The sequence below is a fragment of the Lycorma delicatula genome, chromosome 5 (genome assembly GCF_047948215.1).
Source record: "Lycorma delicatula isolate Av1 chromosome 5, ASM4794821v1, whole genome shotgun sequence".
NCBI classification, from domain to species: domain Eukaryota; kingdom Metazoa; phylum Arthropoda; class Insecta; order Hemiptera; family Fulgoridae; genus Lycorma; species Lycorma delicatula.
This window is the reverse complement of record NC_134459.1, coordinates 138,887,621-138,911,039: the sequence shown is the minus strand read 5'-3', so window position 1 is coordinate 138,911,039 and position 23,419 is coordinate 138,887,621. Positions and strand designations below refer to the sequence as shown.

Below are 23,419 nucleotides of genomic sequence, written 5' to 3'. Positions count from 1 at the left end.
CTGGTTGCAGCGCTTACAAGACTGATGAACTATTCTGTCGCAAATAACTTTCGCTTTAGTATCGCTGGAGGTCACCTACCTCATTGATTATTCAACCTGATACGATTGGACTTTGGAATCCACCTACACGTATATTTTATAGTAAAATTTATTTATAGCGGAAAGAAAAGCTATCTGCATGGAATTTTATATACTCCCTTGATACAGATTTTCCTGAAAAACAATAAAACATGTTAAAAATTTAAAGAATTCTTTTTCGTAAAGGAAAAATATCAAAGCACGCAAAATTCGCAATGTTTCTGTGTTATTCACGCTACAAACTCTGCATCGATCGGTTTGCTAAGTTATTATTTACAGTATAAACATTTTATTAAATTATGCTCTTTCAATAATTATTATTTCTTTATAGCGTTTATGCATCTAGATAAATTGAAATATATTTTAAAATATTTAAATTATCCGATATTTCTCTTTAGAGTTTATCAGTTTTGTTTATTCCTGTATAAATTCATATATAATACGAGGAAATTCATATATATTAAATCCTGCTCGGAATTAGTCAAAATGTTTATTCCTAAGAACTTTGTCCAAATTCTAAACAACATTTGTTAAAATAATTCACTAATTATAATTATCAAATGAGAATAATTTTGTATATTTTAAAATCCACAGCTGTAAAAATGTTTTTTTAAACTAATTCGGTAACGTTAGTTATTCCAAAAGACCTCATCATATATTTGTGGATTAAAATATCGAGAATCATCTGGTTATTTGTCCGATGTTTACTTAAAACTCAGGAACGGACGAGTAAATTTTAATGGTTCGTTTACCACGCACTATATTTGATGAACTTTTAGGAAGGGTGAAGAGATAATATTAACTATTATCGGGTAAACAGTAACACTAACGGTTAAATAGAGTGTGCCATTTTACGGCGTCATTTTTATTCGCTGACGAAAAATATTCTTTGAGAGAGAGCTACATAATTCTCACAAATGAAATTTATAAAAAATACTAAAATGATTTTAGAGTTTCACTTAATAAAATAGCTTTTACATTTCCCCAAGGATTAGCAGTTTATCAGAAATTGTTGTTTTAACAACCTCTAAGGAAGGCATTAATCGTTTCATTTTTCTAACTACTTTCTTATCATCGAATGTACAATTAAAGTTTTTCTCTGGGAAATTCATATATATTTTCATTTTATCTTTGCGTTTCATACGATACTGAAGCAAATGTCTATTTACTTACGGCCATCTTATTTTACTTTTCAAATTACATCCTTGGTCATGCTATTCACGTTTTTTACCATTTTTTCGAAGAAAATTACGGTATTACTTTCGGTCGCATGGTGGGATTGGGGAGAGAAAATGATTTTTCTTTACGTTTTGAGACATGAGAAATGTAAAAATACCATTCGCTTACATTGAGGTTTACTTTTACATATATATTGAGGCCTATGTCAAAACTTTTGTGGCTAGAAAAACTCCGATTGGTCACTCATAAACCTCAAACCCTGTTTTAAAGAAACTTGTATGATCCTAAATAAGTGATAAAAGTTATCAGAATGAATTATTAAATGTATAACTAATAATATTAATAACGAACATGAGGGATTATATAACATGAACGTCTAATAGTAAATAAACTAGATCTGTAAGTTATACGATTAAAAACAAAAATGTTCTCTTATGTCTTTCCTAGAAACACCAATCATTTCTCTTGAAGGAAAATAATTTTTTTTTGTTTGTTATTTAAAACAAATAAAAAGTTATGTAGAAGAAAATTCGAGCCCTTCGCTTTATATAAAAAAAATTAACTTAAACACGGTCTAATTAGAAATTTAAAAAAAAAATTCTACAGATGAAGATAAAATTTCCTTAGAAGTTTGTTTTTTATCTCAAACAAGGAGAAGGGAACAACCATCCTTTACGCAAATTTTCTTTCGAGATCTACTTTTTAGTAGAAAATTAAAAATAACATGCGTATGGCTTTTTATTGGTGGGGGGAAATTTGAGGTGGTGTTTTTTTTGTTTTTTTTTAATTTTTTTAATCTGTTTATTTACAGTCGCATCAACAATTATAGTCATTAGCAACTACAGTAACGTTATCATGTAGTATTATGTAAAAGAACAAAAATAACCAATAAAGAATAAACATAGACAAGTGACAACAATAAATATAAAATAAAATACATAAATCAGACAAAAATCACTAAATCGTATTCTTCATTCCACTGTAGGAGAGGAACCGCAACAGCCGTTTTATACCTTCGTTCTGGTTTAATAGAAATTTCATATCCGAACCCAGGTCTAAGTTTTGTCAGTCGGTTCCAAATATTGGGAAATCAAAGAGCAGGTGGTACACGGACCGTTTACAATGTGCAAGCTTCATAGATCGTCTGAGGAGAGCCAAGTAGGTGAGCGTGGGTAAGCCTATTGTGTCCAATCCTTAGCCGAGTTAAGGTGACTTGGTCTCTTCTGTTGCTCGGGAAAGAGGTTTCTCGAACACATTCTCCCGGATGTTATGTAATGCCGTGGGAGGACTCAGCAGCCAGAATCTACTCCACTGAGCCCACAATTTTACACGAAATGATCTCATGAAGTCTCTCTCGCATGTCGATTTTACTCGGATGCCATTTATTGCAGCTCTTTTGGTAGCGGCCAGTTCGTTTCCGAGGATGCCACAATGGCCCATACCAGTACTACAGTCTTATTTATCCTTGAAAGGATATCATAAAGAATCTGAACGATGGATTCAGATTGTTTGCAGCTCAAGCTCTCAAGTACACTCCTAGAGTCTGTAATTACTAGGAAGCTGTCATCGCTCCGATTTCGATAACTTTCAAGGCGGAGTAAATCGCAAAGGCCTCGCAAAAGAATACAGAACAGGCATTAAGTTTATATAATATCTTGGTGTCAGGAAGATCAATAGAACAGCCATATCCATCGGCCGAGACAGATTGTGTAGATGAGAGTGTAACCATTGTACGTCTTAACCGTGTTGTTAAATTGGTCTCTAACAGACTGGAAACCTGTGTCCCGTTTACACCTGTGTTTACACCATTTACGAGGTGTTGTTTACTTTACCGATTGTACAAGCTTTTAATTTATTTACTTCCTGGATGATGGATCTTAGAATAATCTTTCCGGTGTGAGGAATAACATAATCTAATAAAATAAAATTTGAAACAAATTTCTTAAAAAAATTTTTTTTTTATAATTAGCGGATTCCTATGGAATTCTGCATAATAATATAAAGCGGCATTTCCAATCGTATGAATTTATGTTCAGCTTACGTCTCATGAACTGCTGATCCTCTCTCGTTTATCTAACATTAAATCTCGTAAGAAATTTATTAAGAATAGAATTTTTTAGATAACTATGTATTGAATGAAGAGTGGGACTGAAAACTCTTCGTATTTTTGTACATAAGGTTTTGTTTGCTGTTATTTTAAGTCTCGATTAAAATTATTTCGTATGATATAAAAGGTAGTATAAAATTCTAAATAAAATTTAAAGATTTCTCTATCTTTCTGATATCTGCATGTCAACAAAAAGGTGATTTATTCTTCTACAATTGATCTGACTACGGAGCAAGTGATGTATCTTCCTATAAGTGATACCTTTACATCGTTCACTGCAGGGATTGGCTGACGAATGTTACCGTAATTACTCTGACAGAAAGAAACTGAGTAGTACCGTTTATATTTCAGGCGCTTTACATATTACTGTTGTTTTGTATTTACATGGAAGCCCAGGACAGATAATTTAAATATTTAATTAATAAACTTCTTCCTATTGAGAAAAATGCCTCTAATCACTACGGGAAGCTACCTTAAATGTACGTCAATTTAAAATGTAACAAGGGCTTCCTCCTCTATCTTGCCGAAAATAATTTCTGAAGAGGATATAAATTGAAGCAAATGAACCGTGCGTGAAACAACTTTCATATAAAACATTTTTCAGATTTTTCTTCTGAACGTAACCCCGGTACATTCATTTAGTGCACAAATGAAAATGTTTATTAAAAAAAAATCATTAAAAAAATGTTTACCTAGAGGGGTTTCATTTGATAAATTGAATTCCTTTTATAGTAAGACCTAACCAATATTGAATTAGGGAAATATCGCTTAATATTTTCTTTATTCTATCCACTTTCTGTCTTTTTTTAACCGAGTTCAAAAAAGGAGGTTATGAATTCGACTTTAATTAAACTTTTTTTTATGTTTGTTCGCGTATAATTAAATTTTCCTGTTAATCCGATTGAAATAAATCTTGTTGCAATCGACGCAGCTGCTTTTCGCGGTGGTACCAATGATGTTGAAAAAATTTTTAGACAAAAAAAAATCGGTCTAAAAATTGACAAAAAAAATTTTTCGCCGTCCGGTGAGTAGGTAGAAATAGTGGGAATCCTGATACGCATACATATAGAATAATGTATGCGTCACATTAGATGATATTATATGATGTTCTATAGGGAGATAATGTGAATTTCTACCCAAGATATGTAGTACCGTTAATAGAATCATCAAAAATCGAGATATCTCGTTTTAAACCTCTCAAACCCAATATACAATATTACATGGTCTTGAGGTCGGTTTCACTTTTTTTTTAAAATTATTTTACTTTTCCTATATTTCTTTGATATTTGTAGAATTTACTTTAAAAACCAGACGTTTACATGGATGAACTGTGTATGCTCGCACATGGGCTTTTATTCTGATATTAGGTTGAACGTGTCATGAATGTCGGCCGAGTGGAAAACTTTTAAATTAAATTTTGTTATATTATAAAGCTCTCCTCCATATCTACAGCAAACAACATTCTCTCTCTACTTTTCGTGTCCGTCACCATCTTTGTCTATCACCTTATTGTACTCATCCGTGCGTGCCGTGACCAGTAAATGGAGTCAGTGCTACCTGATAGAATACCTCCCCCCTATCTTTTACATACACACACATATACATACACGCACACAGCCACACAAACTCACATTCAAGTTTTCGACGGGAAACTTGCCCTAGGGAATGATAAATGTAAATTTATATTAGTTATTATTGTAAATGTAATTAAAATTCCTGGTCGTTCATGATGTACGTCTTGATAGTTAAAAATAGACATTTGCACAACAGTTTAAAGTAAGCAGTACATGAATCTTTCACTAGAATATATTGGGCATGCATCTCAGTTAATTGTACTACATTGCGGTTAGGTAACAAAGTTTGAATCTTTCACTAATGTGCAATTTTAAATAGTTTTAATCATAAAAAAAATCTGGCAACGTAGTTACCTAACTGTCCCAGCGTCTGCAGAAAGGTTAAATTTAATACGCGAATAGTGATAAAACTGGACATTATTATTATTATTGTTTTTAGAAACTTAATTATTTCCTTATTATTTATTTACTTGTATATCATTTAAAAAAAAATTAAAACATATATATATATATTTATATATACAGGTATTATATACCTGTATATTACTGTATATATTTTATAAATAAATATTATTATTTATTAAATAAATAAATATATATATAATTTACCTGTATTTTTTTTTTAATTTTAATTTTTACATTGTAAAAATTAAAACAGACTGCATTTTTTACTTTTATGTGTTCTGTTTTAAATACCTTAAAATATAGTTAAAAAGTTAAATATAGTTAATTTAGCAAAATTCTGGAATATTTGTATAAAATAAATATGTATTAATTTAATTTCTATTTTTGCGATAAAAGTTAAGTTGAAGTTGTGGTAAAGATAAAACAGCTTACGTAAATATATAAATATACAGCGATGAAAAAAGTTTCAATCTACAGAATGAATCGGTTTAAGATAAAAGATTGATAAAAATGATATATTTTTGAGATGGTAATTACGAACCTATTTTTTTGTGGGTTCAAGCCTTATTCAAGACCGAACAAGTCGATTTAAAAAATTCTTATTTTATTCACATATTCCAGATAATTTAAGTCGTCAATTTTTTAAACGAAAAATTAAAATCTGCATAGGATTTTAAAAACATCTGTTATTAGTTTCTTGTCATCATAGATTGTTATACAGAGTAGGTAGTCATTACTTACTCAGGTGGCTTTTTAAACCGTAGTCGGTCCATAGCTTCACACACCACCCTCCTCCACCTCAACTACCCTCCACCATTTCGTCTATTGTTTTGAGGGTTTTTAAGTCAATTTGGCCTCTTTTTCTCCATCTCATTTTTGGTCTGCCCAGGGTTTTTTCCACCCATCACAGCCTTCACTCCTCCTTCTGTACACCTGTCCAAACCAACACAGCCGACCGCTTCTGATTACTGCTATCAGGTCTGGTTATTAAAAAAATTCATTACTTTTTTCGTTTTTCTTGATTCTCTAATGATCATTATGAAATTTTTGTAATACTCTGTTTTCAAAAGATTTTAATCTGGATTCCATTTTCCTTGTAAACGTCCAGATTTGGGATCCATTTAAATCCTAATTTTCGTGGCTTTGGATAATAGCCAACTTTTAAGCATGTTGCTTAGTCCAGAGAGGAATCTTGTTGCTGATTGTACTCTGGTCTTTATATATATTTCTATCACATTTCTGTTGTTTAGTACTGTCCCAGGATACCTGAAGTATCAAGTGTCATTTATTCTAAAGAATTTATCACCACTGTCTTCTTTACAATCACCATGTACTGGATCTTTTCTATAATTATTTTTAATCCTACCTTATCGCCCTTTTCTAACAAAACTATCAAAACTTTAATCACCTCCCTCATTTGCTATTTCTGTTTCCCTCATTTCCTGTTCCTCGTTTCTTCATACGAAAGATATTTTTTAAAGCATATTCGTATTAAATAAAAATGAAACTAGAATGCTTCAAATAAATCTTTAAAAACATTTATTAAAAGATTAAAAATAATACTTTTCTGGTTTTATTTTTAATTTCAACTTGATAAAAGCATTTAACCTAAATTTATGGCCGATGTGCTGTTAATTATTTAGCATTAATTTACCGACGATTTAAAAAATTTGAACTTTAAAAAAAAAGGATTGAAGTTTTTACTTAATAATTTTTTTTTTCTCTTTTGTGCCATTTATACGTATAAACTTTTTCCAAATAATTTCACCATTGTAATTTTCAATATTATTTCCTATAATAATTACTTTTAAACTTTAAGATACGCATATTATTATTAATTTTTTTTTAATTTAATAAAATCAATACCTTTATTAAGAGATTATCTTCCGCCTTTTTTTTTAAAGTAAAATAAAACCTTTCCCTAGAATTTCATAGTTCCATTTTATTCTTTGATCAAATTACGAGTTTGATAAAACCTTGAATTCAGCTGTGAAAGAAATTCACACAATATTTGAAGAAAATTGGGATTTCCCTTTTAACTATCCCTAAGTGGGTGAAACAACATCTCCTGCTTTCTGAAAAGTACATACTTCTAATTGAAACTAAAAATTTGGTATAGTTACTGACAAAAATAAAACATGTATAAAAACTTATTTAAACGATTAAGAGAGTTAAAACAAACAGAAGTTGTATTAAAATAGTTGTGACGTACTAGTAAGGTAATAAATCAACGCACTTATATAAATTACAATGGGAAATCCCTCATCAACTCATCTGTAAGTTCTTTTTAAAATGTTTATTTTGAAACATTTTTATTTAAATGCAAAATTTGGTAAAAAATTGAGTTTTTGAATATTTTTTATGTAATAATCTTTAATATCTCAACAAATAGCTATTGTTTTACATACATTTTAGAATTGAGTAAACTGTATTTGTACTTGGTAACATGATATAGTATTTAATCGTATTAGATTATGATTATTAAAAACAAAATTCTGGCATTCCCGAAAAGGTGGAAAGCTGTTTTTCTTATATATACTGCATATATAATATAAAAACCGTCTGTCATATGAAGGGTATCATGATTGGCGACCTTTTACTTTTTTGATGAATTTAAATTTTTGAGATTTAATTAACGGCAATATATTTGGAATGGCTGGATTTAAACAAGACAAGGTGATAGAACCGATAAGATATCAAAAGTTTTTCATCTATTATTTTTTTTATGAATTTTACAGGAAATATAATATGGTAATAAAAAATTATATATATATATATATACGTAGCGTGTATGTTTTACTTTTTTAACAACATAATCTATTTGATCTCTTGTTTGTGTGTGTGTGTGTGTGTAAATATATTTTTTAACCACAGTATTCAATCTTACAAAAAACAGATCCTTCTATAGTAGCTATGTGGGATATTGGATTAGAACCATTATGGACTGGATACGAAGAAAATGTAATACGAGAGTATGTTAGGTAATATTTTAAATTAAAGAATTGATACCTAAAATAGTGCCAGTAACAGGTATATAAAACAAAATAAAATGAATGGGTTATTAATTTTGAACCGGATTTATTTGAATTTAAAATCCTTGTTTATAGGAATTTGAGATGTCTCATGAGAATACCGGTGAACAGTGAAGGATATGAATAGATTTTCTTCCGGCGTAATCCTTTGAAAGAATAACTATGTAGGCTCTATACATAAATTCCCTTAGTACATACATATACATTACCCACATGAAGAGTTATATTACCCTGCAGATTCTGTTACTAAAGGAATCCAGGTCAAAACGATTCTATCTCCAAAGGAATTTATTCTTACAAACTACAGTTCTGTTTTACTTTAAAGAAATTTTAAGTTAAGTGCAAATAATGACGTTTTTCTAACACAAAAGCGAAAAGGAAACAGCACGTGATTTTTTCGCTACGATTGTTAACTTTTTTTCACGATAAGTATGGGAGATTATTCTTATTAGGATACAATTAAAGCCGATTAACAGAAATTTAATGAAAGCTGTGCTAGGTTTTGTCTGTTTGGTTTTGCACTCTTTGCTGATCTCTTTTGTTTATCTTTTCCTTCTCGAGTGTTATTTCTGTTCTGCCCGTAGAAATCTACTTATGACGTTCCCTTAAATGTTTTATTTCTGGAAAGGAAATTGTCAATTCTTTTAATACGCTGATTTTACATTCCGTAAACACAGATAATGTTTGGCTGATCTTTTACCGGTTCTGTCGTAATATAATAAAATAAAATTATTGGAATATAAAACTGAAATTAATTTTTAATTAAATACTGTTAAACAAATTGAAGGCAGTACTTTAACTCAATGTGGTTTTAAATTCAACAATTTAGATCTGCATCTTATAATATAGCGCGCGTGTTTTATGTAGGAAGAGTGTATATTGAAGTTGAAAAAATATGATGTGGACACGACATGACTTCCTTGTATGCCTATTAAATTACATATACACATTTTTTTTAAATGAAAAATAAATATAAAATTTTATTTCATTTATAACTTTTGATATTTTTTCATATATTTTTTTTATTTTTATTGAAATATTACTTATCGTAATTTTTTTTACAGAGGTTAATAATTATTAATAAATCAATATATTTAAATTAAAAAAAAGAAGATGAGGTCTGATTCGAACCGATGTGCCTTCCCCTTCTAACATCCAAATATTTCATTAATTAAAATTTCATTTGGCTATAACTCTGAAACCAATGAAAAAAAGTACCACTTATAATATATCGTTGAAAATCTCTCATTGAAGGCTTATTTCTGCATTAAAAAAAAGTTCAAAATCCAAATTTTTTTATTTTGGGCTTGTTTTGGACACTTTTTGTTTAGTCGATAGCAATAAAAAGGGGAGGTGCATAACTAGATGAACAACAGTCTTAAATCCAAAATTTTAACATCCTACGATTAATCGTGTTTGAGTTATGCGCGGTACATACGTTCGTACAAACGTTCGTACAAACGTTATGCCGAAACTAGTCAGTATATATTCATGGATAATCAAAATGGATATTTCCATTGAAATCTGCAAACCGAAATTTTTTGCTATTACAATTCCTTTACTTCGTACAAGGAAGTAATAAAATTTGGCCAAAACTCGAAAAAGAAGCGAAGTACAATAGCGAGGCATAGCATACCTCGGTCCGGCTTCCTGTATTAGCCACTTTTAAGAATGACCCTCACACAATAATTTTGTAAAAAGTATAAAATGGAAAACGGTGAAAGGGGGAACGGGGAAAAGGGGGGAAACGGGAAAGGGTAAAAAGGAATCTGGGAGAGGGGATGAGGGAGAAGGGAAGTTGGAAAGGGGAAGGAGAATAAGTGAAAGGTAAAATTTGTGAAGTTCAATTTTTTAAATTTTTTTATCAAATTTTCAATTGTGTTCATTTAAACTCACTCTCCCACTCACTCTCTCTCTCTCTTTCTATATATATATATATATATATATATAGCAACAGCGAAGCATTGCCGGGTCTGCTAGTACTTAATAAGCAGGAAAATTTTCAGTCGCATAGATTTTAACTTTTAAAAGCTTTCCTTCTCTTTCACGAATTCCTGAAATACACTACAAAAAAAAAAAAAAATAAGTAACAGGGCCTAGTTTAATGCGGCAGAAAATTTTTAAACATTAAAAAAATAAATAAGGGTTTCGATAAATATTAAATTTACTATTTAACAAAAACAAAATATTTATTTTCTAATTATGAAGGTCTGCATAAAATTTCACCATTTAAAAGTTAATCAGAATTACTTTACCAGCGAATTTAGCTTGAACAGCAGCTGTATTAAAAGGGAAAGTCAAAAAGGGAACATGTCGAAAATGGGGTATCGGCATTTTTGCAACTCTACGTTTTAAAGTCCAACTGTTCATCTGGACTAAAAAGAAAATATATGTATATATGTCCGTACGTATGAAGGTATATGTATCGCACTGCCATTATTGGTCTTATAACTCAGGATTAATAAAACCGATTTTCTTCAAATTTGGCTCAAATATTTCTTATTATACCTACTATGTGTATATAAATAATTCAAAAAAAAATTTCTCAAAAAAAAAAACATCCCCCCGGCTTTTAAAATTGAAATGTATGTTTTTTGTTCTTTTTCTCTGTCTTCCTTCGGTTTAAATTTTTTTTTCAACATTTTTTTGAAAGTTTATATTTCATATATAGAGTTATCTACATATATATATATAGTGTCTACAGTTTATTAAAATTATAAAACCCAGACCTAAAATACAGAAAGCTTTTTTAGAATATTTTTTTCTGAATTTAGCCTACATTGAAGGAGCGTTAGATTTAGAGAAAGTCTACTTAGCAAATTTGTAAAGATTTACCTATATATGAATATTTTTAAAAAACCTTTTCTTAAAATTTATTCCCAATTTCTATAAAATATATATTTTTTTGGTTCTAACTTTTTTGATTTTCATTATTAATAGCCGGGAAAGATGCTTTGCCAGTTTTTTTTATTAATTTCAGCATACATAAAAATTTAAAAATAGCAGTCTACAAATATAGCTTTTTCATGCTAAATTACAATAAAAGAATTTACAAGCATCAAAACGAGTGCGCGCCTCACGGATATTCTAGGCCGGTGGCCTAGAACCAGTGTAGGAAACATTGATCGGTAATAATTCTAAATACTTTTGTGTCGAGTAAAAATATCCAGATTTTTCGCAAGTTTGTGCCGGATTAGGCGCTCTTAGAACTGTCCTTCGAGTGAAGTCGATTATCTAGAATTGCAGTTCCCGTGCGGGACGTTGCTACTTCCTTAACGATTAACGTTATTCCTTTATTTTTGATTCCTTCTTTCTAGATTCGGAACCTATGTTCTAAGTCAGGGCTTTGTTGAGAACTTTAGCCCTATGGGACTATTTTTATCTGTTTCCTGAACAAAGCTAAAATATCGATGGTAAAAAAAAAACGGATAAAAACCGGATATCCTGGTTCCTCCTATGATAAAGATAATACAGAGAACAGCATTATTTTGTATTGATGTAAAATATTCACTCGATTAACGATTTTTAATTTATTTGCGATGAATTCTGTTAATTATTATAATTATTACTATTTTATTCTCTAAATTTTTAATTTATTTATTGTTGTTATACTTTTTGTTACAGGAGGCAGTTGGTGGTAGTGATAAGTGCGTTCGGCCGATGTACTGATACAGAAGACTTGTGGTGCATTAGTTTTTCCTTTTTACCAGGGTGTGAGGGGGAATAGACATTAAGAAAAAGGCTCCGGTGCGGCCGGATAAGAGACATACAGAAATGCTTGCTTAGCGACGGGGCTACATAGCCGTACCCTCCCCCTCCACTCAACAGTGGTGTGTGTGCGACTATACACACACACTCACACACTACACACACGTACACGCACATTCAATGGCTCCTGTAGTCGGCGTCACTATAGCAATTTTTCTTTATCTGGCGCAAATATGCTGGTAATTATATTTTTATTTATTAGTATTAGTATTATAAAATAGCATTAGTTTAATTATATTCAACAGTATAAACTAAGTTTAAAAGCTAGTTTTTAAAAATTATTTATACGAACTATAATTTGTATCTAAGAGTATAAAAAAAGAAAAACACTTGATGATGTGGTAACTGAATATTATCTACGGCTACTTGAATAGTATAATTATCATTCCGGGTGAGCTTCTTAGAAATGGAACCGAGCCGGCTCGATTTCCAGTTATTTGAGGTCACTTTTAATACTGCAACTACTAGCGCCACTGTTGGTTATATTTCTAATCTCGTTTAGTGCAGTTAGTTATAAACTGTTCTTGCTTTAATGTAATATAGTTTCGTTCGTACCAGTTGTGTTTTTTAAAATGATTTATTTTATTGAGAAAGGGTTGTTGTAGTGGAAACTTTTATGTGTTCAAAATCCTTTCAACAAACACGTCAATATTCAAGGAAAAGTTTTTGAATGGCAGTATCCCAGCAAAGGGTATAATACACGATTCGGTTAAAAAATGGCAGACGATATGGTAGGTTTCAAACAGACTTTCAATTATGAAAATGGTAATGGTACATGGTACATGGGCCTTGCATTAGAATTCCAGAGGCTTTAGCCGATATTCAAAGAAGAATTTCTGCCGGTCCGAAAAAGTCTGTATTAGCAACGAAAAAGTCTGTTAACCCAACAAAGTGATGTAAAATATAGCTGTATCTAGCCGTAAGATTTTGATGATTTAAATATGAAACCGCAGCGAGTTGCAACTTAAGAAAACAAACAAACCTATACGTCTTACTTATTGAGATTGGTTTCTCAAAAATATTGTTGATAGACAGATAGATCCGATCCTAAATTTCATGCCAGACGAGGCTCGTTTTCTTTTTTTCTGAGCGTATTAATTCTCAAAACACTAGGTATTGTCCATGGCGCGAGTGGTAGCGTTTCGGCTTTCATCCGGAAGTCCCGGGTTTGAATCCCGGTCAGACATAACATTATTACACGCTACAAAATTTCCCCGTTTCATCTAATCTTTTTTTTACTCTTGTTTAGCCACCGTCAGGTATTACTTAAGAGGATGAGGATGATATGTATGAGGGTAAGTAAAGTATAGTCTTGTACAATCTCAGGTCGACCATTTCTGAGATGTGTGGTCAATTGAAACCCAACCACCAAAGAACACCGGTATCCACGATCTAGTATTCAAATCTGTATAAAATTAACTGCTTTTACAAGGATTTGAATGTTGAAACTCACGAAATCATCTGATTTCGTGAGTTTCACACACCGCAAGGGGGTAAAGGAAACCAATCACTATAGACCACTCTTCGCGGATCATCCAGTTAATACAATAACAGTAAGTTTATAACAGTTAATAACAAAATGTATTTTCAAAACGTTTCATAATTTTTTTAAAGTTCATTTAATCTTTTTAGATATTATAGTATTTAAAATCGATTTATTCATTGCATATTATTAAAATATCATCGTCATATCTGATAATCTTATTTTATAGGCATTTATAATATCGATCCATGTACTATAAAAATACTCGGCACATTATGATATTTAATGGTGATTACATTTTAAGCCTTCTTCATGTAAGTAATAGCACCGTTAAATGTAATTTTGGCTCGTGCAGTTTTTAATAGCTATTCATTTATACAAATTATAATGATCAGTTTAAAAAAATGTGTTTGGAATCGCTTGTGATAGAATTTTTGTGTGGATATTTGTAATACCAATCAAACAAGAATATAATGAAATATAGAGATTTTGTGAATGAGGAAAAGAGATTTTGTTCAAATAATTTACCGGAGGTCGAATAGGTAATTCTCTGATGAATTGTTGTTATAATTTTTGTATTTTTTTTAATTTTTTTTTTTTTATTAATTCTTAAACGTAAAAAAATTTTAACCAATCACTTAAACTTTTAAAATTTAATTTTAATATTTTTAATAAAGCATATGTCTATAGAAAAGAATGCTGTGAAAAAACTTTTATGTAGGCGTACGAAAAAGAAACATTAAATGACCCAAGAGAATTTACAGTCATACAATTGCGATAAATAAAAAACCTGGATTAAGCTCATACTTTAGAAAAATAAACGGATATTTTTCAAATATCTAAGATATGTCAATATTAGAAATTCAATTATAATTAATAATCGTTTTATATATAGCAATATGTACAAGTTAATTGTTTAATAAAATGGGTTTTTACAAAATTTGACTTCTCAAACTTAAGTATTTTTTTTTCTTTAAGATGCTGCCAAAATACCTGACGTTCCTCCAGAAAACAATTTTATTGTTGATAGGAAATCAGAGAATTTGCCGATAATATTATAAAAATAAGTTTACTGTTCTACCGCAAACAGTAAACGTAAACACGCTTATTCATTTGTTTGACCGATTCACGCATAAGTCGAACCTTATGTATAGAAAATAAGCCCTGTGAAATTTTGTAGTGTATGAAATACGCCTCTACCTGATCGGGATTAGAATTTGGAACTTATCAGTTGAAAGCATTACAGTTCGGGTGAAAGATAGACGCTGCAGCTTTCGCGTGAAGATCTGGAGACCTTATAAATTTCAAAATTTTTTTCATTATCAACAAGATCATTAAAAATAAAGTGTATTTTCAAAGGGGTTGAACTTGTATTTTAGTAAACTCGGCCATGAAATTATTCATAATTTTATTCATAATTTAATAATAATGAATAATTTTATTCATAATTTTAACGGTTCATATTATTGAACCATTAAAAATCTTCCCACAGATTTATATGAAATACAGTTAAAAGATTTTATTTTACAGAAGCAATATTATTCTATCGATGAATTTTTTAGTAAAACTGTTTAAAAACTTTCTGCATCCCGTTAAATTGTACATACATGTGTGTCAAAAATAATTTTTCAACGCCTTCTGAATTAATATTATTTCATGTGTGTATATTTTAAATAATTATAAAACTTGAATCATATCTGTTTCATATTTTATAATTAATTATGTATTTTGGAATGTTGCTCCTGTCATGGCATTACCACGATTATCTTGATAAGCGGATAAAACTAAAACGTTTTAAGGGGATAGTTTTTGTATCTGTGGAATAGTATATCTACCCGAACCAGACGCGGGCTATTTAATACTATGTAATATTATGTACCGATCAGAATAGAAGATTTATTTATTCATCCGATTGGCTTCCGGTTTATTTCAAAATCATCAGAGCAGTCCACGACATCACAGCGATGATACGCCGATGTGACTGGCAGTTCTAAACCTTGTTTTATGAGACCGTGCAGTAGATATAAATTCAGTACGTATGAGTAATATGTCAGTATGTAGGCTGTCATTCCCACGTGCTATTACAATTATTGCCTTGTGCATATAATAATGTATTGTAAGCTATCACTTGTCTGGCGCTATGGCATGCCGATGATAAGCAATTAAAAATTTCGTTGAGTCTTTTTTATTGATCTTTAATAACGATAACATCATTTGTAATGCTTCAAACCAATATTTAGTTCAGTAAAAGAGAAGAAAATAGGTGTTTTTTTTTTAGTCTATAAAATTTATCATATCGTGCTACTCTGTACGATATGATAGCGTTTTATAGTTTATTTATATAAGTTTTATTCAGTGTTTTTCATTAATTTTAATTTTCTCTGTTTTTGTGCCAATCAGGTTTTAACAATGAGTAATTTTTTCTTAAGACATAAACTAGGTAAATTCTTAAGTAGAGGTTTACGTTTAGTTTAAAAAAGTAATCAGCAACGTGTTCAAACAAGATAACCATATAAGTTTTACGGTTAGTCAGAGTCGTTGCTTAGAAAGCAAGTAGTGCAACAGACGTTAGTGAAATAACGATTGTTAATATAATAAAAAAACACTAAATTGATAGAAAATGTGTTAGTCCTAAAAAGACCCGAAGGGTGTGAAAACGATTAAAAATTGGACGATTTTATTAAAATCGCTGTCAGAAAAAAGTTCATTCGTTTTATTTCAATAACGAGCTTCCTAACTTGAATAAAATACTATATGACGTGAATGCCGATTCTGAAGTGCCAAAGTTTTCTAAAGGTACATTATGATATCGTGTTTTAAAATCAGTGAATTCTCGTTTTATGTCCAGAAAAAATAGCTGTTTTATCGATTGAAGAGGATAAGACAATTTATTAGCTAGATGAAACTTGGGTTATTGCGGGACATGTACCGGCAAAGGTATGGGTGAATAAAGAAATAAAACGCGTAAAAGACACTTTTATGAAAGGTTTGTCAACGTGGTGAAAACCCTAGCTGTAAAAAGGTAAACGATTAGTAATAACTAACAAAGGAAGTTAAAATGGATTTTTTCACGGTGATTTATGGGTATTTGAATCCAGATTTTCGTAAGAGTATCACGATGAAATAAATGGTGAAATTTTATGCAGTGTTTAAAAAAATTGGCAAAATTGTTACTGAAGGATCCGTCATAGTAATGGATAATGCATCCCCTATCAATGCTTAAAAAATGAAAAAATTCCAAACGCTTCGACAAGAAAATCAGTAATTTTCGCATGTTTAAAACGTAAAAAATCGCGTACATCTAACACATGTGAAAAGTACAATTTTTGAAAAAAATACTCGTATTTTGATTATCAGTTAGATGAAATCCCAAAATCAGAAAATTGTTCGTATTGCGTATTCCTTCCTCCATACCTTTGCAATTTTAACCCGATAGAATTAATATGAACACAAATCATTGGGAGTAATAATGCAACATTTAAGTTAAGTGATGTAAAACATTTATTGATAGAAGTTGTTAATAGATGCAAATCGCTCGGAAAAATTGTTTTCAACAAGTAATTAAAAAAGGAAAAAGCATGTGAAGCGGACTGTTTGTATGAAAATATTATTCAAGATATGATAAATTTGAGAAACGATGACAATAATTTAACAGACAGCAGCTTATCTGGTAATGAAGAAATATATTGAGGGAACAAATACTTCTTTTTTGTTTTACTTGATGAAATTTTAATATAGCGGTAACGTACTCAAAAAATATTTGAAGTGAGTTGGCTCAAGGTAGGAATGCTTTTATATAAAAAAGAGAATTAAGAACGATAAACGAATTAAAAGAAATTAAAGAGAATTACGAGAAACAATTACGAGAAAAGAAAACAGTGAAAAAGAACATTTGAACAATCGTTAAGATAATAATCTTGTAATATATTTTTATTCTTTTCTTCATTAGACGCTCTATACACAACCTCTTCAATAACTGCTCCACTACGAAATACTAAAACAACTAAGTTTAGCAAACACTGCTATTTCAAAACTGTCTATTTTTCATTATCCCCAGAAACATTCGTCAAATCCTAAGGACTTTTTGGAACGGCTGTTTTTATTTCTTGGACGTGTAAATATTTTACACATTTTTTAGTATCATGGAAATTATGATTTCCATGTTAAATTTTTATTTTTTTCTCTTATCCAAGTTGAAGCCTTTTATACTCCTCTCGGAGTTTCTTTAGAGTTATTTTATTTTGATATTTATATTTTTATTTTAGTTTTATATTTATATAGTTTTTCTTCTGTGTTGATAGCTATAATTTATTTTTATTATGTTAGCTGTGATAGTAGATGTACGTTTGTGTTCAATATTTTGTGTTTTGATTTTCATATTTTAGTTTTAGGTTTCAATTTCGTTTTTAATTTCTAGTCTAAATTTTTATTATTTTTTTTAATATTTTAGTTTTAATTTTGTTTTTAAATTTCTAGTTTATTACTTTTTTTGTTTTAATTTTTGTTGTTTAGATTTTATATTTTTGTTTCTCGGGTGATGATAACGTTGAAAGTTTTTCGCCCCCACCCACAAAAAACCAACAAAAAAAAGTTCCAGTATCGCACCACTCCTTGATGTAGTATACTACAGACATATTTCAAACTTACTGTAAAAGGCATTAATGATCATTTTGGTTAGATTTATAATCTGAAATTTTTTACGTCAAAATTTACCCTCGCTACTTTGCTCTGAAATCGTTGTATAATTTCCACATTACTAGTACTAGCCGTTTCCCACAATTATACACCGTACGTCCAGATTGGGCGCAGGATAGCCTTTTTTTTTCCTTTTTTTCTTCCTACTTCCCCGGGCCGGGTATCCATTCAAGTATGCGCAGCCCGGGAAAGTGTCCTTTAAACTCAAAGGAGGCCTCCCCACCCGCCGGCTGTACGTCCGGCACAGCAGGTCAGCTCCCCGGTTGGATCTTTTGTTTTAATGTGCCTGCCTCAAGCCCCCCCCCCCCCCCCCGACAGAGAACCAGGCTCGACAAAGCCGTCCCTAGCCCCCGCCGAGGGAACCGGGTCTCGGTCTTTTCATTACCCAGTTGTTATGATCCCCAAACGAAGGAATGATCTTCTCCTCATAGCTGCTTGCCTTAACGAAAATATTAAACTACTAAGTTACCACGGGGCCTCAATGGCCTCTTAAAAGGGCTACATCATCTTTAGCCTTTAGCACTATCTTGGTAAACTCCTCCATTTTGTTCCAATTGTCAGTGGATCGCAGGAGAAAAAGAAGCAGATTCTCCGGATTTAATTCTTGCAGCCCTGCACGTCGTCTATGTATAGTCCATCTAGGATAGCCTTATAAATTAAGATCTTGTTGGATAACGTGAGGCCTGAGTTCCTCCGTAGCAGCCAGTGAAGTTCCCTGTACCTTGCGTTTAGCTGTTTCCTCTTCATCATCACGTGACACTTCCAGGTCAAATGCCGATCCAGGTGAAGTCCCAGATACCGCACAGTCTCCGTTTGCGGGATCAAAACACCATCGAAGTACACACCGGGACAGTCACCTTTTCACGCGGAATGATAAGATTCACGATTATCTGGAGCTCCCATCGGTTCGTGAGATTGCACACCAGCGCAATATCAAATACCTGCAGAGGCTTGAGAACCATGTAAACCACTTTGCAATTAATCTACTCGATAACAGCAGAGACGTCCGACGGTTGAAACGAGCCCATGTACTCGACTTAGGGTCTGTGTAACGGTTTGGAATCTAACAACGTCAAGTTTCTTTCTTTTTCTTTTTTATTTGTTATTAATGTTTGTTTTGTGGACTATATGGTGCTGAAATTAATGGCTTGTGATTTATGACTGTGCTTGAAATATCATATTTGACTTTCAAGTTTGCTTGCAACTATTTATTGTGTATTATTTATTTTGGGGGTTCCTTAAGGACCTTCTTATCGCGTGCTTTTGTCAGGAAGCTTACTTATGGCTCCGCAGGAGAGCGGATTATAATTATAATTGTTATTGAGAAAAAAAAAATTTTTTTTCTTCTAAATGCCCTTTAAAAAGATGTGCCATAAGCCTATTCGTTCCCGTGGGGCTTGTGGTTGTGGTGTTCCTTACCGAATAAAAAATAGTTTCACGGTAGGAGCATTAACTATATTTAATTTTTTTATGTTTAACTGTTGCAATGTTATGTAAGGGTTCGCGTATTCGATTAACAATTTATATGTGAAATTAGGAAAAGGATTAATTTTATTAAAAAATTATTTATTTTGTATACGGAACTTCTTTTCATGACTTTTTTTGGAAGGAGGTATGAAAATAATTTTAACACATCAATTATAATTCGCGTAAGTAAAAACAATTATTGAGTTTCAGTTTTTATTAATAAGGGCACAAAAACCGTATGTAGTAAATAACCATTAATACATCTCTGTCTAAAACTTTACAATTCACCTGAAACAAAAGCGTAACATGAATCGGTAACATAAAATTTATATCTAATTTCTTATTAAATTATTTTGATAAACTTCATTCGGTACGATTAAATATATATATATTATACTTTATTTCGTCGAGGAGCCATGTTTCCCATGTCGAAAGAAATATAGATGGTGAATATGGTCTTGTGTCTTTTTATAAAACTAGATTTAAATATCTTTATTGAAACAATAACCTGTTACACTCACCCGAGTATAATATTTTTTCTATCTTTAAATTCTAAACAAAATTTTTAAAAGATATTAATTTTAAATGATTAAAAACAATTTTTTATTACTTATTTTAATCTTTATCCCCATTTTTTACATAATCTTTAAGTATTTATTTTTTCAACTTACAAAATCGATTCATTTTAAATTAAATTACAATATTCACTTTTAAAATTATAAATTTTTTTAAATTAATAAAAATATTTTAATTTTTTTTTAAATTAACGAAACTTGTTCCCTCCAAAGAGATTTATCAACAACTTATTCAGTGAAGTTTCCGCTAGCGAAATTTATTCAGCGATGTACCGTAATTAATGCCGCCTGTTTAAAAATGTAAGAGATCAAATATGTAATCGAATAATACATTTCAATTACATTCTGTTTTCCCTTCAAAATGCTATTTTTTAGAATTCTGAAATTAATTTTTTTGTCGAAAGAACGATCACGACGAAATTTTTTCTCAACCGCTTAAATACAGGGTTCATTTACAACCTCGCAACGGAAACTACACCGAACCAGTTGCTGACAATCGGCTACGAAAGGCCGCCAAAAGAACGAGTTTCATAAATTTGAAAACTTGTATATACTATTTAATAAATTTGGAGCGATATCACGCTTTGTTACGTTTAGGAGAAACTGTTTTCTTGTTTTCCAACTTATTTCAATAATCGATTAGCGTAGCTCTTTGTTTTAATCCGACTTTAAGACCGTAATTTACTTTATTTTTTCTTTTCTTTTTTTAAAAATATTAACATCGTTTGTTTCAGGGGCGTTCAACAGAAGATAAATTATCGTGAAAAAGAGAAACAGGTGCTGGACCAAATTTTAGGCCCTGGTAGCTACGATGCCAGAATTAGACCTTCGGGCGTCAACGGCACAGGTCAGGGCCCTTTGTTGCCAAAATTATATTCATTATAATAAATATCTATATCTGTAAATAAAATAAATTATACGTAGCTATAATTTTAGACATAAGCTTACACATAAATTATAATTTTAACATTTCTTATAATTAATATAATTTAGTATTAACAATAATAACACGTGTTAGGGTATTTATATTTCTATTTAACACACAGGTAAATTATGGGGTATCCCTTTAACAACTTAAAATAATTTAAACATCCTCATCATTAGAAATATCCTACGTAAGCAACTTTTTTCCTACTTTTTCAATTAGATGCTATGAATTTGGTTTTTGAGAATACAATAATAATAATACGATCAGAGAATATGAGGAGAAATATTTTTGACAGCTGAATTTTTGTGGATTTTCTTTTAATATCAAGTCGATTATATAATACATAATTTTCCTTAAAAAAATCACATTGATTTTTCTTGAGTGTTTATACAAGTATTTAAAGCGTGCCCTAGCCTTAAAAAATTGTTAATAGATATTTTTTTAACTGTTCGTTTTGAAAAATATCCTACCAAAAATAAAGCCTTATTATAGGGAGAAAAACAAAACGGTTTATTAAAGATGTTTACGAGCTATTTTTTAATTTAAAAATCTATTATTATTTTTACGTTTTACCACTTATAATCTTTAGTTCGTTAAAATTGGCTTTTCTAGAAAACGGTTGAAAAATTAAGAACCTTCCTCGAATGTTTGAAAGAAAATCCAATTTTCATAATCTATACCCGTATTTATTACTAGTTTGTCTTGTGTACATATAAACTCTATGTTTCAACCTCATCTTCAGCCAAACAATTAAAATAAATACATTTGAAGTTATAAAATAGTTTCTTTCACGTTCTAAACCGACAACTACGATTTAAATTACACGAACAACAAAGATTCTTCAAAAGGCTAATCTTATCACCGGCATTGTATCCGAAAATACTAAAAAACTCAGCGCTCCTAGTGGCAGTGATTTAGAATGAAACCTTGTTCTTATAAGAAAATTTTAAAACTTTTCTATTATATTAGTCTCTTTAACATCAGATAACAGATCAAAATAACTTTTTTTGCTCGTTTTAGATCAACAATAACTTTGTTGCTAGTTTTGTTTTACGAAAACAAAAACTAATATTTATTCTAGGAATTGTGAAAAATGTTGTTTCTTAACTTTCTATGTATGTTTAAAATTGTTTGCCTGATGATAGAGTTGAGGACTGCGAAAGCGTCTTTTTTCTATAAAATGTTAAATGCTTTGACTCGTTGTCATGAAACATCGATGGTGGTTTCAATTATAAAAAAACTACTTATTTCAAAATTTTATGGAGATGTAATTCGCTTTAAATAACAAATTATTTTGATTTTATTAATTTTTTTTTTTAATTTTTATTAAAAAACTAATAAAAATTTTTATCTAATTCTAATGACTCTTCATGAGAAATAAATACATCTTTAAATATTTTCAAAATACTACTAGGCTTGCTTTCCATTGAAATCTGTACATCGTACATTCGGAATAGACCACTTTAATCAAGTATTCGTAGTAAAATACTTTAAGATTTTGTAGTATTCTATTTTAATCAAACATAATGGTAGCTGCTTTTCCGTGTTCCATGTTCCAAAAACTTATTATACTACCATTTGTAAATAAATAAACATATAAATTATAATTATTAATATTGTAAATAATACGGTACCGAAAATAATTTTTTTCTCCATAATTTATATTCAAACCGAGTATTTTTAAACATTCCAGTTTTTTTTTTATATAAGAAAATCCGATTTACTTTTGGTGTATTTTTTAATTAATTTTGAATTTATGACGGTTGAACTTTTTTAAACTTTAATGGTAATTGTTGTTTTAAAAAAAAGTCATTAGGCTAAATAAAAACAACTTTTTTAACATAATAAAAACGATCTTCTCTTATTGAAATACTTTTTTTACTTTCAGCGACAAAAATTATAAAAGAAATGATTTTACTGGCAATTTTTTGGCAAAGACATCGGCATTCCAAATTCTTGGAAACATTATGTTAGTGAATAATGAGTACGATACTTCTAATAAAATATCGTTAATTATATTTCAGCTTTCGAAAATATTTTTCCTTATAATTTTAGATAAATCGACTTATTAATAACAAATTGCCCAACATTTTTAACATTAAAATGAAACGTTACTGTAAAATGTTGA

The 23,419-nt window shown here is 30.3% G+C and overlaps 1 protein-coding gene across 6 annotated transcripts in view; it reads left to right on the top strand.

The window, feature by feature from the left end:
- The window catches only part of GluClalpha (glycine receptor alpha 1), a 241,254-nt gene that overhangs the window by 122,052 nt on the left and 95,783 nt on the right, over positions 1-23,419 (top strand). For all 6 annotated transcript variants that reach the window (XM_075367151.1, XM_075367154.1, XM_075367153.1 and 3 more), the window contains exons 2-3: positions 12,000-12,322; positions 21,098-21,210. In XM_075367151.1, coding sequence (XP_075223266.1) covers positions 12,264-12,322; positions 21,098-21,210 — 172 coding nt within the window. In that variant the 5' untranslated portion in view covers positions 12,000-12,263. The remainder of the gene's footprint in view (positions 1-11,999; positions 12,323-21,097; positions 21,211-23,419) is intronic.